The 18,693-nt window shown below is 41.6% G+C and overlaps 1 protein-coding gene across 1 annotated transcript in view; it reads left to right on the top strand.

Moving 5' to 3' along the window:
- Positions 1-18,693, top strand: part of LOC133447351 (protein jagged-1a-like) — a 61,306-nt gene that overhangs the window by 25,440 nt on the left and 17,173 nt on the right. Inside the window, exons 8-22 of the mRNA XM_061726027.1 lie at positions 735-848; positions 924-1,037; positions 2,421-2,534; positions 2,824-2,870; positions 4,185-4,358; positions 6,234-6,384; positions 7,508-7,672; positions 7,785-7,898; positions 8,014-8,127; positions 10,095-10,208; positions 10,285-10,401; positions 12,364-12,391; positions 12,938-13,023; positions 14,229-14,342; positions 18,480-18,589. Coding sequence (XP_061582011.1) covers positions 735-848; positions 924-1,037; positions 2,421-2,534; positions 2,824-2,870; positions 4,185-4,358; positions 6,234-6,384; positions 7,508-7,672; positions 7,785-7,898; positions 8,014-8,127; positions 10,095-10,208; positions 10,285-10,401; positions 12,364-12,391; positions 12,938-13,023; positions 14,229-14,342; positions 18,480-18,589 — 1,676 coding nt within the window. The remainder of the gene's footprint in view (positions 1-734; positions 849-923; positions 1,038-2,420; positions 2,535-2,823; positions 2,871-4,184; positions 4,359-6,233; positions 6,385-7,507; positions 7,673-7,784; positions 7,899-8,013; positions 8,128-10,094; positions 10,209-10,284; positions 10,402-12,363; positions 12,392-12,937; positions 13,024-14,228; positions 14,343-18,479; positions 18,590-18,693) is intronic.

The raw sequence follows: 18,693 nt of genomic DNA on the forward strand, positions 1-18,693 counted from the left end.
TTCCTTCTTTCCTCCCTTATTTTCTCCCTTCTTTCCTTCCTTCTTTTCTCCCTTACTTCCTTCTTTCCTTCCTTCCTTCTTTCCTTCCTTCTTTCCTCCCTTCCTTCCTTCTTTTCTCCCTTCTTTCCTCCCTTCCTTCCTTCTTTTCTCCCTTACTTCCTTCTTTCCTCCCTTCCTTCCTTCTTTTCTCCCTTACTTCCTTCTTTTCTCCCTTACTTCCTTCTTTCCTCCCTTCCTTCCTTCTTTCCTCCCTTCTTTTCTCCCTTCCTTCCTTTTTTTTTCTTCCTTCCTTCTTTCCTCCCTTCTTCCCTTCCTCCTTCCTTGACCCAAAGACAGCACAAGGGCTGAAAAACAACCGTACCAGTAGTCTACTAAACATCAGAGTTCATGTCTACTCTTCTCTTACAGCAGACTTATGATCTCGTTCATGGAAGCTCTGGCCACAAACTCTTCCCGTTCTCCTGCCGGGGCAGGATCCACACTATCACTTATATGGGAGGACATTGTTTGGCTTCCCTTTGGGATGCTATTAATGCTGCACATGAAAAAAGACTTTGATCGTTTTGCTCCCTAATGAAAGTTTATACTTCTTATTAACCGAATGCACCAGATCATAGTAGACAGTGATTTAAAGTCAGAATATTTGTTTAATAAAGGGAATGAAAACTAGGGGAGGGGTGTGTAAAAGTTTGTGGTTTCTGCGTAAGCTGAAGCGTCTGCTCTTGTGTCTGCAGCGGAGTTCGCCTGTGTGTCCAGCCCCTGCGTGAACGGAGGGAGTTGTGCAGAAACCAGCCAGGGGTTTGAGTGTCTCTGTTCCCCCGGGTGGACCGGCCCCTCCTGCTCCATCAGTGAGCTTCTAAAATACTCTTACTTTGGTCCAGTCCTCCTTCAACCGGTCGTTGAAGACTTTATTTGTGTCTCAGATGTAGACGAGTGCCTGCTGAGCCCCTGCAGCCACGGAGGAACCTGCCAGGACCTGCTCAACGGTTTCAGGTGTCTGTGTCCTCCTCAGTGGACGGGGAAGAGCTGCCTCATCGGTCAGTCACAACCACAAACATCAGCATCATCAACTTTGACAATCAGCTTCACTTTAGCTGTCCTTTTCAGGTGTTATTTTTACAACCCAGAAGTAAAAAACCAGGATCAAAGTAGCATTTGTAGATGCGAGTGACTCAGAAAAGATTTTAGTTCCATCAGCTGGTACACTGCAAAAACTCAAAATCTTACCAGGAATATTTGTCTTATTTTTAGTCAGAAAAATCTCATTACACTTAAAACCAGAGTCATTACCAGAAAAATAACTTATTTGCCAATGTTCACCTGTTTCAAGTAAATTTTCACTTGAAATAAATAGAAAAATCTGCCAATTGGACAAGATTTATCTTCTACAAGCAAAAAAATCTTGTTCCACTGGCAGATTTTTCTACTTATTTTAAAAGAAAATCTACTTGAAACAGGTGAAAATTGGTGTTTTTTCCAGATAGATAGATAGATAGATAGATAGATAGATAGATAGATAGATAGATAGATGTACTTTATTAATCCCCAAGGAAATTTAAGAGTGGTCAACTGCTCACAGAATCAGTCACACACACAACTAGTATAATAAAACAGATGAATAAATATCTAAAATACATGATGTAACCGTACTTGGCACCAATCGCAGTATAAAAGCAATAAACTATGCCTGACTGTACAGTTCAACAGCCACACTTTAAAGTTTGACATTTCCCACTTCCACATACTACCAAGTACGGTCTAAAACAGCTTTTTAAACAGAAATGTTTTTCCCACTGCCAATCACGTGAATATATACCGTGTTGAATCATACTTCTACTGATAGCTTCTGCAACCTACGTTTCCTGAAGGCAACATGACTGAGGAACGTCCCCCGCCTGTCACTCATGATGCCACGCCCCTCTCAGTTAAGGCCACGCCCCCTACGCCAGATCGGGGCCAAAAGTCTGATACTGAAAAAAAAAAATTAAACTGTAAAAAAGAATTTTCAGGTTCAATTTTATTTTCAAATTAGCAAAACTTTTGGCGTTGATTTGGCTCCATAACCACAGACACGAGATGGTTATTGAGTCTTGCATGTACCTTCCAGCAACTGAAAATATTTTCAGCAGCGTGGTTATTGGCATTTGAGTCTTGATCCAGCCAGTAATGACATAAAAACAAAGTACCTTATAGACCTCCTTTAACAAAGAATGTGAACTTGTTGCCAGACGTCAGTGACCAACTGTGTTGTCTGCGTTTGCACCAAAATAACACACAGATCTTTATAAAATGACCTACAAATCAATTGACATCATTTGTGAGTAGCTGGTTTGGATGAAGAGATTTAGTTGTAACAATGCAAGGCCCAGACTGCAGAGCTTTGACCTCCCTGATCTGATCTCTCTGCCGTTTGGTTGTAGATGCTAACGAGTGTGATGACAACCCGTGTGTGAACGCCAACTCCTGCCGGAACCTGATAGGAGGATATTTCTGCGAGTGCCTGCCCGGGTGGAGCGGCCAGAACTGTGAGACCAGTGAGTAAATCTGCAACAACACAATCAGGGGAACCAGGAGGAGGTGGACGGGGCAAGAACATCCGCCAGGAACAATAAATATTAACTGGAAGGATGAATGAATCGCCTTTAGTTTTGAGTTATACGTCAGATTATTATCAGCTTTTAAACATCCCATGCCAAGAAACCGTCGTCATCTCTGAATATAGAGCAAAGGTAGACTGATGAGGAAGTTCCCAGCAGCTTCTTTTATGTTTCTGCGTAACTGGAAACCTTTTGAAATGAGCTCATTTGTCATGTGCCTGTACAGATATCAACGACTGCCACGGCCAGTGTCAGCACGGAGCTGCGTGCAAGGTGAGCTTTCCGTCTCCATGGCAACGGCTGATTTCTGCAAACGTTCACATTTCCTAGACTGCCGGGGTTTTTTCTCGCAATTATTTTTATATTACATCTGCAGTATAAGTGTTAGTATTCACAGCTCAGTTTGAAAGTATCATGGAGTAAGTAGCAGTGCAAAAAAGCAGGGAATTTTATTTACTGTAGTTTTTGTTTTCAAAACCCATAACTGCAGTATGTAAATTCATTGATAGCGAACGCGTGTGTTTTCATGTGTAGCATTAGAAGTCAGTGTAAGTCATGTTGAAGTGTTACACTCACAAATATTTGAAGGAAAAGGCTTTGCTACAGAGCTGCTCAGATGGCTTATATTGTAAAGTACACTTAATATAGGTATAATTTGTGATTTTATATGATTTTATATGATTCCATAGTTCAACAAACCCTATCCACATTATCAGTGTAATTACATTTTTGACTCTTGTCAGCCTTAAAATAGTTATTTATTATTATTACTTATTTATTTCGATGTTACGACGTATTACGAGTATAAGGGCCAAACTAAGACCAAAAAAATTTGGAAATTACGAGAATAAAGTCATAAAATTACAAGAATAAAGTCGTAATGTTGCGAGAATAAAGTCGTAATATTTTAAGAATAAAGTCGTAATATTTTAAGAATAAAGTCGTAATATTACGAGAATAAAGTCGTAATATTAAATATATTATAAATATAACTTCACAAGATGCTCAATATTCCTAATTTTAACACAGGGAGAAGATGTTCTTCCTGTTAGCGTTCTAATGAATTATATTCTCATAATATTACAACTTTATTCTCGTAATATTACGACTTTATTCTCATAATATTAAGACTTTATTCTATTAGACTTTATTCTCGCAACATTATGACTTTATTTTCGTAATTTCCAATGTTTTTTTTTTGTCTTAGTTTGGCCCTAATACTCCGTTGTACGATGTCGGTCTATTGCACTCTGGGATAACAGTAATTGTTTCAGCCAACATATATTCAGTTCTAACCTGAAATGGCTTTTCTGAATGTGATTTTTGATCTCTATTAGAAATGTACACCCCTTACCGTGTAATATTCAGATTTAGGGTTATTTTAACTGGCACGTTTCTGTTGCTAGTTGTAAAGGCATCGTTATCATCGAATCAGCATTTCATAGAACAAATAATCTAAAAAAATCTAATAAAATCTGCTAAAACAGTGGAATGGAAAAGCAGCCAAAAGCCTGTCAAACAGCAATAATAAGCCTCTGTTTGGAAGATGGTGAATAGTAATGTGTGTTTATCATGTCTCTCCTTCAGGACCTGGTCAACGGATATAAGTGTGTGTGTGCTCCAGGTTTTGCTGGGACTCATTGTGAGAGAGATGTGGACGAGTGTGCCAGCGGGCCGTGTCTCCACGGCGGCAGCTGCCATGACCAAGTGAATGGATTCCACTGCTTGTGTCCTCCGGGTTTCTCTGGAAACGTCTGTCAGGTGAGCTGTTGTTAAGACACGGTACCTTTAGTAATCTGCTGGATAAGAACAGAAACTAGAGCTCTGGACAAACTTCCATCTTTGCTTCGACACAACAATGACTGTACGAGCTACGACTGATCCTTTATGTTACATTTAAATCCAGTCAACAATTATGCGTCACTAACATTTGCAAAACCATAGTTGCTGGGCTTTGATGACTTCCAAATGGGGAGAAACCAAAATAATCAAACTTAAACTAAGATTTGTAAAATGAGCGTTAGTGGTTTTTCCAAAAAAGGAAAAAATTTAATTTAGGAATTGAAATAAACTGCCCTGGAAATGAATAAGAAATAAATAACTTTAGTTGTGGATTTATTGTAAAGTGCAGCAAAATTTTACCAAATAAATTTGGTAAAAAAAAAAAAAAAAAGCATTTGGAAAGTAAACTGTGATTAACTTTTACATGTGCAATAAAAAAAAAACTGCTCCAGAATAATGAACTGTAGATGGTTAAAAAAAATGATTTGCATAAACTACTCATTTCAAAAAGCAAATATGATATATATATATATATATATATATATATATATATATATGATGAAATGCATAGAAGGTCTATCTGTTCTATAAATACTGGCGGTAAACTGTATCTCTGACTGAAGTCTGTTCTGGCTCCAGTTCCTGCACAGACTCAGTCATTCCTCTTCCTCCTCACATTATTTTCCAGCGATAACTCTCCCAGCTTTACACCGTGTCTCTGTCAGGCCCTTACAGCCGAGCCTGGATGTGTCAGCCGTCGTCCCAACACACCGCCGTTTAACGTGACACAATACAGGACCGTGTGGAAAAAGCCTTTTAGATTAAAAGCTGTGCTGGAAGATTCCTGCCATGATACTGATGTTTAATCCATCAGCTTTCCCTGAAAATCACAAACTAATGAAATAATATGAAATCAAACATTTAATGATGTTTTTACCATCTTTGGTTTTCTATACCATAATATTTACTTATGATTTAGGAGGTCTGACGCGACAAGAGATACAAATACCAGAGCTGGTAGAGGAGCCAAAAATTGTACTCAAGTAAAAGTACTGTTACTTCAGAGTAATATGACTCAAGTAGAAGTAAAGAGTAGTCAAATAATAAGTCCAAACTTGAGTAAAAGTAAAAAAGTACTTGGTGAAAAAACTACTCAAGTACTGAGTAACTGTTGAGTAACGTCTGATTTATTTTTTTAACACAACCATTCAAACAGACAAAAGTACAAAATAATCATCTTCAGGCAAATTAAATCAATAAAATAAATAAAAATTAATAAAAAAATAAAAAATAGCTTAAATTAAAATAATAAAGTAAATTCAAGTACTTTAATAAATAATAAAATAACAGAATAAAAAAAATAAATTGAGCACAAGTAGCACAAAATTTCCAGCCTTTGTACTTTTCTTTTTTAACCAGGCAGAACTAGAACAAACATGAACTCATAGAAACTCTGTGTGTGTTTGAGTCTGTGTAAATGTGACAAAACATGTAAAAACATTTTTCCCAAAGAATCACCCAGTGATGTCATGAGATTGACGCGTACGTGGATAAAAGGGATAAAAGAAAAGTAACAGCTCAACGTAGCCTAATGTAGCGGAGGAAGAGGAACAGTTTCTCCTTCACAAATCTACTCAAGTAAAAGTAAAAAGTATAGTGATTCAAAACTACTCCTAAAAGTACAAAACTTACTCAAGTAAATGTAACGGAGTAAATGTAACTCGTTACTACCAGCTCTGCCAAATACTGAACGGGAGCTCAGGACTTAGGTGGTTAAATGTTAAGGTGGGTTACCATGGTGACAAGAAACGGTATAATTTTTCACTCAGTTGTTCTTTCCTTTTCTCTGTCCAGTTGGATATCGATTACTGCGTCAACAGTCCGTGTCAGAGTGGGGGACAGTGTTACAACCTGGAGACGGACTATATCTGTAAATGTCCTGAAGACTATGAGGGAAAGAACTGCTCTCTGCTGAAGGATCACTGCCGCGTCACGCCCTGCAAAGGTCTGTGCTCTACGCTCACTCACACTTACACACTTACACACTTACACACTTACACACTTACACACTCACACACTCACACACTCACACACTCACACACTCACACACTCACACACTCACACACTTACACACTTACACACTCACACACTTCAGTGTTTCCTCTAGGAATTTCTTCAGGGAAATTCTCCCAGAGGTGGCCCATTGATGCTTAGCAGCATACATGCTGCAAGATGATCCCCCTCACGGGTAATTAACGCCAATAGGATCCCCCAAACACCCCACTGCCTCCCTCCCCTCCCCCCGCCGTTGCGCTCATCATCACACAGGCTCTGCTGTGAAGGTGGAGATGCGGCGATGGTGCATTTGCGGAAAAAAAAATGTTCAGGCGTGGCGGCTATGATTTAGCAGTGGCGGGCCGCCACTGCTGAATGAATGTAGAGGAAACACTGCACTTACACAAAACTGTTAAACTGCTCTTATTCCCGCTCAGTCACATTTATAAACAGTCTATTCTGTCTGTAAAATGTTCACCTCCTATTGGGCAGAAACCAAAACATCTGAGTACAGTTGTATGTTCTTGATTTAAAAGCTGATTTATTCTCTAAATCATTAAAAGTGTAATTGTTTTAAGAATAACAGCTAAACTGCAAAAACTCAAAATCTTACCAGGAATATTTGTCTTATTTCTAGTTAAAATGTTTCATTTTTAGTCAAAAAATCTCATTACACTTAAAACCAGAGTCATTACCAGAAAAATAACTTGTCAATTTTCACCTGTTTCAAGTAAATTTTCACTTGAAATAAGTATAATGGCAATGGCAGATTTTTCTACTTATTTCAAGTGAAAATTTACTTGAAACAGGTGAAAATTGGCAAATAACAAGTTATTTTTCTGGTAATGACTCTGGTTTTAAGTGTAATGAGACTAAAAATGAGACATTTTAACTAGAAATAAGACAAATATTCTTCGTTAAGATTTTGGGTTTTTGCAGTGTAGTGCAATAACATTCATGTTGAAGTTGTAATTCATACATGTGTGAAGGTTCTGTGGATCCTGGAGCCGCTGGATTAGACTTTTTCAGACTATTCCAGTTTAATAGAACTGATTTCAAACGTCCCTCCTCAGTGATTGACAGCTGCACGGTGGCGGTGGAGTCCCCCAGCGCCCCGGCCGGGGTGCGTCTGATCTCGTCCAGCGTGTGCGGGCCCCACGGGCGCTGCCGGAGCCACGCCGGGGGCCAGTTCAGCTGCTGGTGTGAGGACGGATACACCGGGACCTACTGCCACGAGAGTGAGGGCACAGCGCTTTCTGTTTCTGTTTGTCTGCTGCAGCCTTTCATACGGAGAAACACTCAAAGAATAAATATTGGATCCAAACGTAATAGATTCCTTCTTGATTGTAGACATAAATGACTGTGAGAGCGCCCCCTGTCTGAACGGAGGAACCTGTCTGGATAAGGTGAACCGGTACCGGTGTATCTGTGCCGAGGGCTGGGACGGGCCCACCTGCCAGAGGAGTGAGTCCTGCTCCGCCCTCCTCTTCCTCTTCATCTTCATCCTCAGCTGTTCTAGCACCGACATTACGATGAGGACATGCTCTTAATGTATTTATTTGGTTTGTTCATCATCCAGACATTGACGAGTGCAGCTCAGCTCCCTGTCTGAACGGAGGCGTCTGCAAAGATCTGCTAAACGACTTCTACTGTGAATGTAACAGTGGCTGGAAAGGAAAGACCTGTAACTCACGTAAGTTTGGTGTAAGATACGTCTTTTTAAACAATGAACAACGTTTCCTAAAGGCCTAATGAAATATAATGTCACGCTTTAGTCAAAACACCATGGTGATACAATAAAGAGCATCATTTTCAGCCATGCTGGCTAAAAGCAGGTGGGTTTAGGGTTGGAGTCCCCCACTCCTCTCCTCTCCACACACCTCCACGCTGATCCTCTTTGAAAACCTTTTTGCAATTTGACAGTATCTACTTCTGGGGTACAAAAAAATGCTGCTTTATGTGAAGCTGTGTGGCAGCCAAGACAGAAAAGCTGGATAGTCACACTTTGATCCGGGATGTCTTGCACATTTAGCAAATGTTCACAGAACAAAGCTAAGACAGCCCCAGTCAAAGTGGTGAATGAGGGATCATTTGTGTTGATAGTCCCTTCAAACACCCAAATATATTCTCTCCAGCAAATAACTGTTTATAGTTTTTATAAAGCATCTTCTTTAAAGGAAAATGTGGGTGATCCTTGTCTTGAATCGTTCTGGCCTTTGAAAAATAGTTAAGTAAAGTTCCTTTTAAAAGACCAAATGAATAAAAGGATTTTGAACAATAGTGCCACTCCGAACAACGCAAAGATTTAGCCTGTGATGGGATTTTCTTTTTTTCAAATTCTTATTTAAAGGTATAGTCTGTAATCGTATTCAAAAACATGTATTGTTATACTGGGTGAAATGGTCCGTCCATCCTGAGAGTAGCCAGTGAATAATGTGTTCAGAAAAAGGAAAGAAAAAAATCTGACCTCTCTGACAGCTTTAATCCTGTAAAAACTCTGACCAATCTGTTATTTGCGCTCCGAATGGCACGGATTGGTCAGAGGACCAGAGGATTTGCAGGAGGGAAAGAACCAATCAGAGTCCCGCCCACGCCCCCCTCCGTCCCATGCGCGCACTCGTCACGTCTCTCTGCTTCCTGCAGCTTCCAGCCCCCGTGTCCGCGTCCCACGGGTCCTCCTCGGCTCAGAGTGTCCCAGTGTAACCCCCCTCCCCCCGCTCCTCCAGACCAACTGGAAACCGCGCCCTGACATTGGAGGGCCCCCGCCGCTCCCGGCTTCACCGCCGGCTCACGGCCGGGCTGTCACGTCGGATGTAACGGCTCGCCCAGCTAAAAAGGCAAAAAGAGAAAGCCAAAGTGCGATTCTGCGGCGCAGGTTGTCCGCTACTGGTGGTCTGCCACGGACCCCCAGTGGCAGACCACCAGTAGCGGTGCGCCGGTGGCGGGGGCTGCGGTGCTCTGCTGCAGGCTCTGTTGCCACGGCTACGCCGTAGGGCTACGCCGTAGCCTACGGCGTAGGGTACGCGGCGACGCGCACCATTTTGCATTGGTGTAACTCGGAACCATAAAATCAGCCATTAGTGTGCGCTCTGTGTGCTGTTCTGAGCTCTTCTCTGTTGTCTCATTTTGCTGGGACGCTGGGTTCCTCCGCTGAGACTTTTGCGGTATGCGTTCATTGTTGTGTCTAAAAATGATGTGCAGTGCCCACCCAATCAGAAACAGTACAGATATTCTGTGATATTTTTTTATATTTATAAAAAAATAAAATTATAAAAAAATAAAGGATCCCCATAACTTTGATTGGGTGGGCAGGATGCACGTTTGGGTGGGCACAGGTCACCCCTGCCCCCCCCTAAAACCGGCCTCGCTTACAGGTGAATGAGACATGGGGTAGTTTTGTTGAAAATGTGCTGTCCAAAATGTCCAAACTGGACTCCTGAAAATGCGCGTTCCCCTAAAGTTTGTGGGGGCGTGGCTTTGGACGGAGCGCTTACGGGAGGGCAGGAGGGGGCGGGGCTTAGAGGAGGTGCCACTTTCAAATCTTGCTAGTTCTCTAAAATCAGGGACCCTACCTTTAAATGTCGTCAAGCCGTCCACTTGTTTTGTGATTGATGTTGAAACAATGCTCTGGTTTTGGCTCACTGGAAACTGTTGATCCAGGGGAAAGTCAGTGTGACGAGGCGACCTGTCACAACGGAGGAACCTGCTCTGACGAGGGCGACGCCTTCACGTGTCTCTGTCTGCCGGGCTGGGACGGCTCCACCTGCAACATCGGTGAGGGGGACGGGCTCCGGGCTGGGGGGGGTCTCTCCTCTTCTGGGTGGCTGACCATGTTTTTTTGGATTTCCAGCAAAGAACAGCAGCTGTTTGCCAAACCCCTGTGAGAATGGAGGGACCTGTGTGGTGGATGGGAAATCCTTCGGCTGCATCTGTAAGGAGGGCTGGGAAGGAATCACCTGCAGCCACAGTGAGTGTCTGGCCAATTTATCTGTAGCGTTTATTATTATTATTATTTAGGGCCCGAGCACTTACAGTGCGAAGGCCCTATTGTATCTGTAGAAATTTCTCGTTTTTTTCAGACGAAAATGAGGACCTTTTTTGCCTTTTTGTCCCCTTAAACGTGCCCCAAAAGTCACCGAATATATCACGCAAGCCACGCAGTGCACACTGCGTTATGACGTGTGGAGGTGCATTTAGGGACTGTCGGAATTCTGAAATTGCCAATTATTTCTCCTGGTGCGTTCAGGGACAATTGGAATTTACTGTATTTGGCGAGAATTGATCTTTGCTTTATTGGTTCAAAATTATTTAAAGAGGGATAACCTTCATTTATAGAGTTAGAAGGAGAAGCATGAACATTTTCAATATGTTTTGCATGACGTGGACCCACATTTATAGAGAAATCATTGAATTTATTAGCAATTTGTGTAGGGTCTGTTATCGCTAATGCGCCATCCTGAAATGTAGACTGGGATGGAGTAATGATTTTTTTTTTTCTTGTTGAGTAATTCTTTTAATATTTTCCATAGATCATTCATTTATTTATTTATTTCTAATAAGATGGTTGTATTTATTCCTATAATTTTTGTATGTAGCACAATTTAAAGGACTAGGACTTTGTAAATACCTTTTTTTCATATAGCTTGTTTTTCTTTAAAGCAGATTTCCTAAGTTCTACAGTAAACCATGGTTTGTTAAGGTTTTCAGAGCTTCCTTTATCTTTAGAAATAAGTAATTCAATTCAATTTTATTTATATAGCGTCTAATACAACAAAAGTTGTCTCTAGACGCTTTCCAGAGACCCATACCCAGAACATAAACCCCCGAGCAGTTATTACATAAACAATGGCAGGTAAAAACTCCCCTAGTGGGAGAAAAACCTTAAGCCAAACAGTGGCAAGGAAAAACTCCCCTTTAGGAGGGAAGAAACCTTGAGCAGGACCAGGCTCATAAGGGGGGACCCGTCCCGCCGAGGGCCAGACTGGTGGGTCAGGGACGGCAACAGCACAGCAGGCAGGTGGAAGCAGCAACGGGATGACCAGGGGTGGGGACCGCAGGCCAGCATGCAGCCCCCTGCACTCTGAGAATGGAGATCTCTGACAGGAACATAAGGCACTATCAGGTCTTGCAAATATTGCGGAGCTAAGCCGTTTTGGGCTTTATATGCAAGTAATAACATTTTTAATTGGATTCTGAATTTTACGGGTAACCAATGGAGCGACGCTAACACTGGAGAGACGTGGTCTCTCCTGCTGATTCCTGTCAGCACTCGGGCTGCTGCATTTTGGATCAGCTGGAGCCTATTCAGTAAAATTACTTGGACATCTTGCTAATAACACATTACAGTAATCTAGGCTAGAAGATACAAACGCATGAACTCGTTTTTCTGCATCACTCTGCGAGAGGACCAGTGTAAAAAACTGTAAAACTAAAAACGTCCATCTTTTTTTTTTTATTCCACAATGCCTCTTGGTATCTTTCCCTGGGGGAGAAATGCCTCCTTGTTTATGTTTGTAAGAATTGCTGTTTTTTTGTGGAGTCTCAAGATTCTGGTTAGATTCTAACAAAACCTCAAACGACCCAAAGTAGAACCTCTTAAGTGTGTGGATTGTTTTCTACAGACATTGGTCTTGTTTTCTGTGCATAAGTCATTTGCAGAAGCTGCAGTAATGTGTGACTGGATGGATGCGGTGCTTCAGTATGGCAACATTGCTCTCCAACTTCACTGACGGATGGTTTTAGCAGCTGTCTCCGTTCAACACGACCACCCACAATTAACGCTCTGAGCTCATTTAGGAGGAATCTCCTACCTGGACAGTAAATCTGGACCGTTTTCATTTACAGGACCGTCTTTGGACAAAAGAGAGCTAGCAAGACTTGTCTTAATCAGCATTTTATTCATTTCTTTTTCTTGTTCTACCTCTCCCAGATACCAACGACTGCAGTCCTCATCCCTGGTGAGTAGAACTGATTTGTACCATCAGTGCATTTGTGATCTGCAATATTTATCTTTTTTGATTTTAAAAAAGAAAAAGGGAGGAAAAAAAGCCCAACTCATTTGATCTGGATGAAATAGAGTTTTATTAGGACACTATGATGAGTGTTTACAGAGATCAAGTATCATATCCACATTCCTTTTAGGCTGCTTTATTCTCTTTTTGTCAAATCTGGAACCACAAGAAGAATGAACCAACAGTTTGTGCTGGTTTTACTTTTTATCTTCTCGGTTCCCTCTCTTCTCCTCAAGCCACAAAGTGAGAACTAGGCAACCCCATATCTTTGAAAAACAGCGTTTCAGATTGTTCGGCTGGAGGATTCCAGCTCAGTGAGGTCACTCGTGATTTATAGCCCAGCTTTGTCTTTACTTTTCTGTTGTTTTTCCCTGTGGGAACGGTTTCTTCTCACTGAAGTCTGAAACCAGACACATTTTGCTCCTTTTTTTTGCCATATTTGTATAACTTAGTGTAGCACAGATGTCAGTCATCAACTGTGTCCTCTTGCAGTTACAACGCTGGCACCTGTGTGGACGGGGACAACTGGTATCGCTGTGAGTGTGCCGCAGGGTTCGCCGGCCCGGACTGCAGGATCAGTGAGTGTTAACGCGGTTAGACGTACTCTAGGAAGCTCATCAAAACATCCAAGCATCAGTTTTAGCTTCAAGCAGATACATAATGTGCTTTTTCACTAGTTGTCACATTTTTCCTGAGGTTTTAATTCAATTTGTCTGACATGATTTGTTAAAATTCAACAGCCTCCCCTTCTCAGCTCCGGTCAGAGCAGACGTTAGTGTTAGGATGACCAGCCGCTCTGGTTCTCTCCCAAAGTGCTGTTAATAGGCACTACTAAGATTCAGAATCGATTATCAAGATTTGATTCGATTCCGATATTGATTTGGGTTAGTGTTATTGAAACTGTTTTTTGAGCTGTTGCATGAATTATATGACTGTAGTTCTGCAAAATATTAATACTAGTATTATATTGAGATTAAACAGCAAGTATTGCAGCCAATGATGCTGTAAGGACCAATCAGCTCCCAGAATGCTGATAGAACTGCTTTCAGAAACATCGTGGGTCAGAATTACCAAACAGATCCAGGGAGGAAACAGAGACGGATGAAATCAGTTTTATTTTTTCCCACATTCCGTTTTTATTTGCTCTATTTTCGGTCTATTTTGGTTTTTAATTTTTGAGAATTTGGTTTTTAGCATTTTTTGCAAATGTAACCCCAAGACAGTATATAAAGTAATGAAATATAGACAATTTATGCAATTATAACCTAACACTTTAATGTTTTCATACCTTTAAACATATTTAAAGGCAAAAACATGGCACCAGTTATTCTCGTGTCCAACAAAACATTACTTTTTTGGGAATAAACAAAAAAATAACCAAGAGTTGTAATGTAATGATGAAAAAAAAAAAATACATAAAAAAAAATGGATCTTTAGACATATGAATCGATTTTTAGGAATTAATATGAGGATCGATTTAGAATTGGGAAATCAATTTTTCCAACACAGGTCTAGTTTTAGCTTCAAGCAGATACAGAATGTGCTTTTTCACTAGTTGTCACATTTTTCCTGAGGTTTTAATTCAATTTGTCTGACATGATTTGTTAAAATTCAACAGCCTCCCGTTCTCAGCTCCGGTCAGAGCAGACAGTGTTAGGACGACCGGCCTCTCCCAAAGTGCTGTTAATAAACACGACTGCTTCCCGGCTCCTGCCGTGTTTTTATGTAACAGAGGGACTGGTCAAAAGACAAACCCTTATGAGCGCCACCCTTCTTGTTTCAGACATAAACGAGTGCCAGTCTTCCCCCTGTGCTTTCGGCTCCACCTGCGTTGACGAGATCAACAGTTACCGCTGCATTTGTCCTCCAGAGAGAACCGGCCCCCGCTGCCACCATGGTAACTGTCTCTGCCGTCCATTCTGGGAATCACATATTCACTGCATTGAATGAATTGAACACGTTTGGGGAGTTTAGAGTCTTTGTCCACCAGGCGTGTTTGTTTCTGCAGCCACAGCTCTCGGTCGCAGCTACTGACACAAATGCAGAGCTATTACTGTACAGTAATCCCTTGCTATAACGCAGTTCACCTTTCACGTCTCGCTGCTTCACGGATTTGCATCGTGTTCTGCATTCTGATTGGCTAAACAATGGCAACAATGCTGAGAACGGCCAATGAGCTTCAGCAGCAGCTCGACAAGTTTTACAAATGATGATTTACAAACGTTTTTTTGTCTGTGAGTTGCGCTGGATTTGTGTGTGACTTTTGAGACTCCTCTGATGTGACTCGATCCACAAATACGTTTTTTTTAACACGGAAGGATCTGCAACCAATCAGATTAAAGGGGCGGATACACCTGCTGTTTGAACTGCGTTCGCTTAGAAAAGTGATTAATATTTCGAGTTGGTGGAGTAAAGATAAATGAACAGCAACAGGAGATAAAAGATAAATAAACAGGGTGGAGAGGAGGTCACTGTTCTGATTTTCTTGAGATCTCGGTAAAGAAAACAGCGCGATCAGAGATGGTTTGTGGGGCCGTTCAACCAGAGCCGTTGGGACTGGAGAGCTCTTAGTCCTGCCGATGCAGCAACTGATGATGAAAAACAGCAGAGATATTTATGTATTTGCTCCGTTTGGTTTGACTATGTGTTACTTGGGATTGTCGCGCTGATTCAGAACCAGACAGATGCAGCAGAGAGCTGGCCGTCATCCTTCTACCTGACGGGACGAGCTGCAGCTCCAGGTGGAGCAGCACGCACATGTCAGGAGATTAATTTACCGAAATATCTGGAGTAAAGTCGGTATCAGTCGACTGATAACCGAAGAACCTCTGTATCAGCTCAGATGTGTGATGATCGGTGGACTAAACCCCGACCAGCATCATCACGGCTGCATCTTCCCATGAGCCTGACTCTGTACCGGGACTGTGTTGATCTGCCGCCGCTGTTTTGACACGTTTGTCTATGTGTGGTGACAATGTCACATCATAAATGTGAGGATAACAGCTGCTTGTTTCTGACCTCCACGTCTGGTCACTGTGGTCAGCTGGTGTCTGACCAGAGCCAGAACGACCTGCAGCAATATTCACCCCGTCAACAGGCTCGTTCTCCTGAAAGACACCTGTAGTTCAAATACATAAATATCTCCGCTGTTTCTCATCATCAGTTGCTGCATCGGCAGGACTTGGAGTGCAGTCTCCTGACGGCTCTGGTTGAACGGCCCCACAAACCATCTCTGATCGCGCTGTTTTCTTTATCAAGAAGATCACAAGAAAATCAGAACAGTGACCTCCTCTCCATCCTGTTTATTTATATTTTATCTCCTGTTGCTGTTTATTTATCTTTACTCCACCAAATGGAAATTTCCCCTCTGGGGGACTATTAAAGGATTTCTTATCTTACCAACTCGAAATATTAATCACTTTTCTAAGCGAACGCAGTTCAAACAGCAGGTGTATCCGCCCCTTTAATCTGATTGGTTGCAGATCCTTCCGTGTTAAAAAAAACCTATTTGTAGATCGGGGGACGTCAGAGGAGTCTCAAAACTCACACACAAATCCAGCGCAGCTCACAGACAAAACAAACGTTTGTAAATCAGGTTATATTTGTGTGTGCATCAGAAATACATTTGTATATCTTGTCCTACGCACGTGTGAATTGTCCTGTGCATTTGTGAAACGGTGTGTGTATTTGCAAATCGGTCTGTGCATTTGTAAAACTTGTCCTGTGCATTTGTCAATTATGAGACTGTTCTAGCTCCATACATGTCGGTTTATAAGAATCTTGTTGCCCAGAAGAAAAAAGAGCGACAACAACGACCCATAACTATGTTCTTCTCTGGAAAAAACACACCTGCACCGTGGGATTTAGGAGACAAAGACGCTACAAAGCGAGTCAGGATGCAGCAGCATCAGAAGAGCAGGGAAATACACGTCAGTCACAATTTGTCCTACTGTACTTATTGTATTTTTTTTAATAATCATTTTTCATTTTCTCCCGTTCAAATCCAATCATTCGGGTCGCGGTGGGGCTGATCTCCACAATTTGAAGTCTTGTATAATAATTGTAAAAATATAAAAAGCTTGCAACTTCACGGATTTCACTTATCATGGGTTCTTTTTGGAACGTAACCCCCGGTGAAAAACCAGGGATCACTGTAAATGTGAGACTCGTAGGAGAACTCATTCAGTCGGGACGAAAGTCCTTCTGAAACCTGTCTGTACGCAGATGGTGTAGAGCAAGTGATGGGGAATGTGACTCCACCTTACACATAAAGTCAAGTTTGACAACCAGCTACAACTAACAAACTATTAGTTTGGAGTTGTTTCTAATTGAGCAGTAATTAGTTTCTGCTCAAAGCAACGTTGTCCCATCAGTCGTGACATCCGTCAAACGTGTCTCCTGAAGTCTGGGAGACCCCGAGATGTCACTAGAATGTTCCCAGAGAAATGTACCTAGATCGTAATTACAAAATAGTAATGGCTAGCACATCTTCATTTTTATACGTTAGGTTGGGTTACCACGGTTACCACGGTGACCATTGTTTCGTTTAAAAGCTACATTTTGATGAGCCTAATCTATCTACGGTCCTTGAAGTCATTTGATGAAAAAACCTGTGACATGGAAAGTGGGAAACCTTTGATGATGAATGAATAGTTTATTTAGGTTCCATTAAATTATATGCAACTTAACTTGTGTGCATGTAACTGACAAAACATTATCATACATGTTTACACATCAGTTTCACACAATAAACAATAACACATGAACTCTGTGTAACCGAAAAAGTTAAACGGGGCCTAAGAATTGATTATCAAGATTTGGTTCAATTCGATTCCGATATTTATTTGGGTTAGTGTTATTAAAACTGTTTTTTGAGCCGTTGCATGAATTTTATGACGGTAGTTGTGCAACATATTAATACTAGTATTATATTGAGATTAAACAGCAAGTATTGCAGCTAAAGATGCTGTAAGACTCTATAATTTATACCAGGACGAGGGTGCAAATGCTTTGAAGGCCCTTTCCCCAAAAACAGTCCGCGTACGAGGAATAGTATACATTATCCATCTATCGTGCCTGAGACTACAGCTTTTGGTGTTGACTTTAGGAACCAAGAGAGAACACAAATAAGGGGGCAAGTCCGACAAGATGGCTTTATAAAGAAAACAATACCAGTGTTCCCATCTACGATTGTACAAAGAAGACCAGCCAACACTCTCATAAAGACTACAGTGATGAGTACGAAAACCTAAATCTGTTACAAATCATGCCCAACAAAACATCCTTTTTTGGGCATAAACACAAAAATACCAAAAGTTGTAATGTGATGGGGGGAAAAAAAAAAAATCTTTCATTCGAGACATACGAATCAATTTTTAAGAATTAATATTAGAATCGATTTAGAATCGGAAAATCTTTTTTTTTTTTTTTTTTGCCACATCTTGAATGGGAGCTCGGTTCATGACTGTATCTTTGCAAGAGACTGGGGTCAACATTTGATGGATTATTCAGTCATTCATTTATTTTTCGGTAGCTACAGTTCGGTGCAGTTAGGATCCAGGATCCAGGCCTTATCCTCGTGTAAATCCTCCCCCCCTGATGATCAGACTATTCAATTCAATTCAATTTTATTTATATAGCGTCTAATACAACAGATGTTGTCTCTAGACGCTTTCCAGAGATCCAGAACATGAACATAAACATAAACATAAACATAAACATAAACATAAACCCCCGAGCAATTATTATATAAACAATGGCAGGTAAAAACTCCCTTAGTGGGAGAAAAGCCTTAAGCCAAACAGTGGCAAGGAAAAACTCCCCTTTAGGAGGGAAGAAACCTTGAGCAGGACCAGGCTCATAAGGGGGGACCCTCCTGCCGAAGGCCAGACTGGGGGAGTCAGGGACGTCGACAGCACACAGCAGGCAGGTGGAAGCAGCAGCGGGATGACCAGAGGTGGGGGGGGGGGGGGCGTCAGCAGCACACACAGACTAGTGTGTGTTCAGCGTGCTGATGCTATTCTCTGTCCTGCAGCGGCGCGGCGCACCTGTCTGCACGCCGGGGCGGCGGTGGCCGACGGGAGCAGCTGGTACGACGACTGCAACAGCTGCCGCTGCCACGACGGGAGAGTCACCTGCACAAAGGTACAACCATTCTAGATTTTAGTGAGATGTGGACATTGAAATAATATACGACAGATTAATTTAAATCTACTACGACAAAAATGAGCACAACCAGAGTGCAATAT

The sequence above is a fragment of the Cololabis saira genome, chromosome 1 (assembly GCF_033807715.1).
Source record: "Cololabis saira isolate AMF1-May2022 chromosome 1, fColSai1.1, whole genome shotgun sequence".
Taxonomy (NCBI): Eukaryota; Metazoa; Chordata; class Actinopteri; order Beloniformes; family Belonidae; genus Cololabis; species Cololabis saira.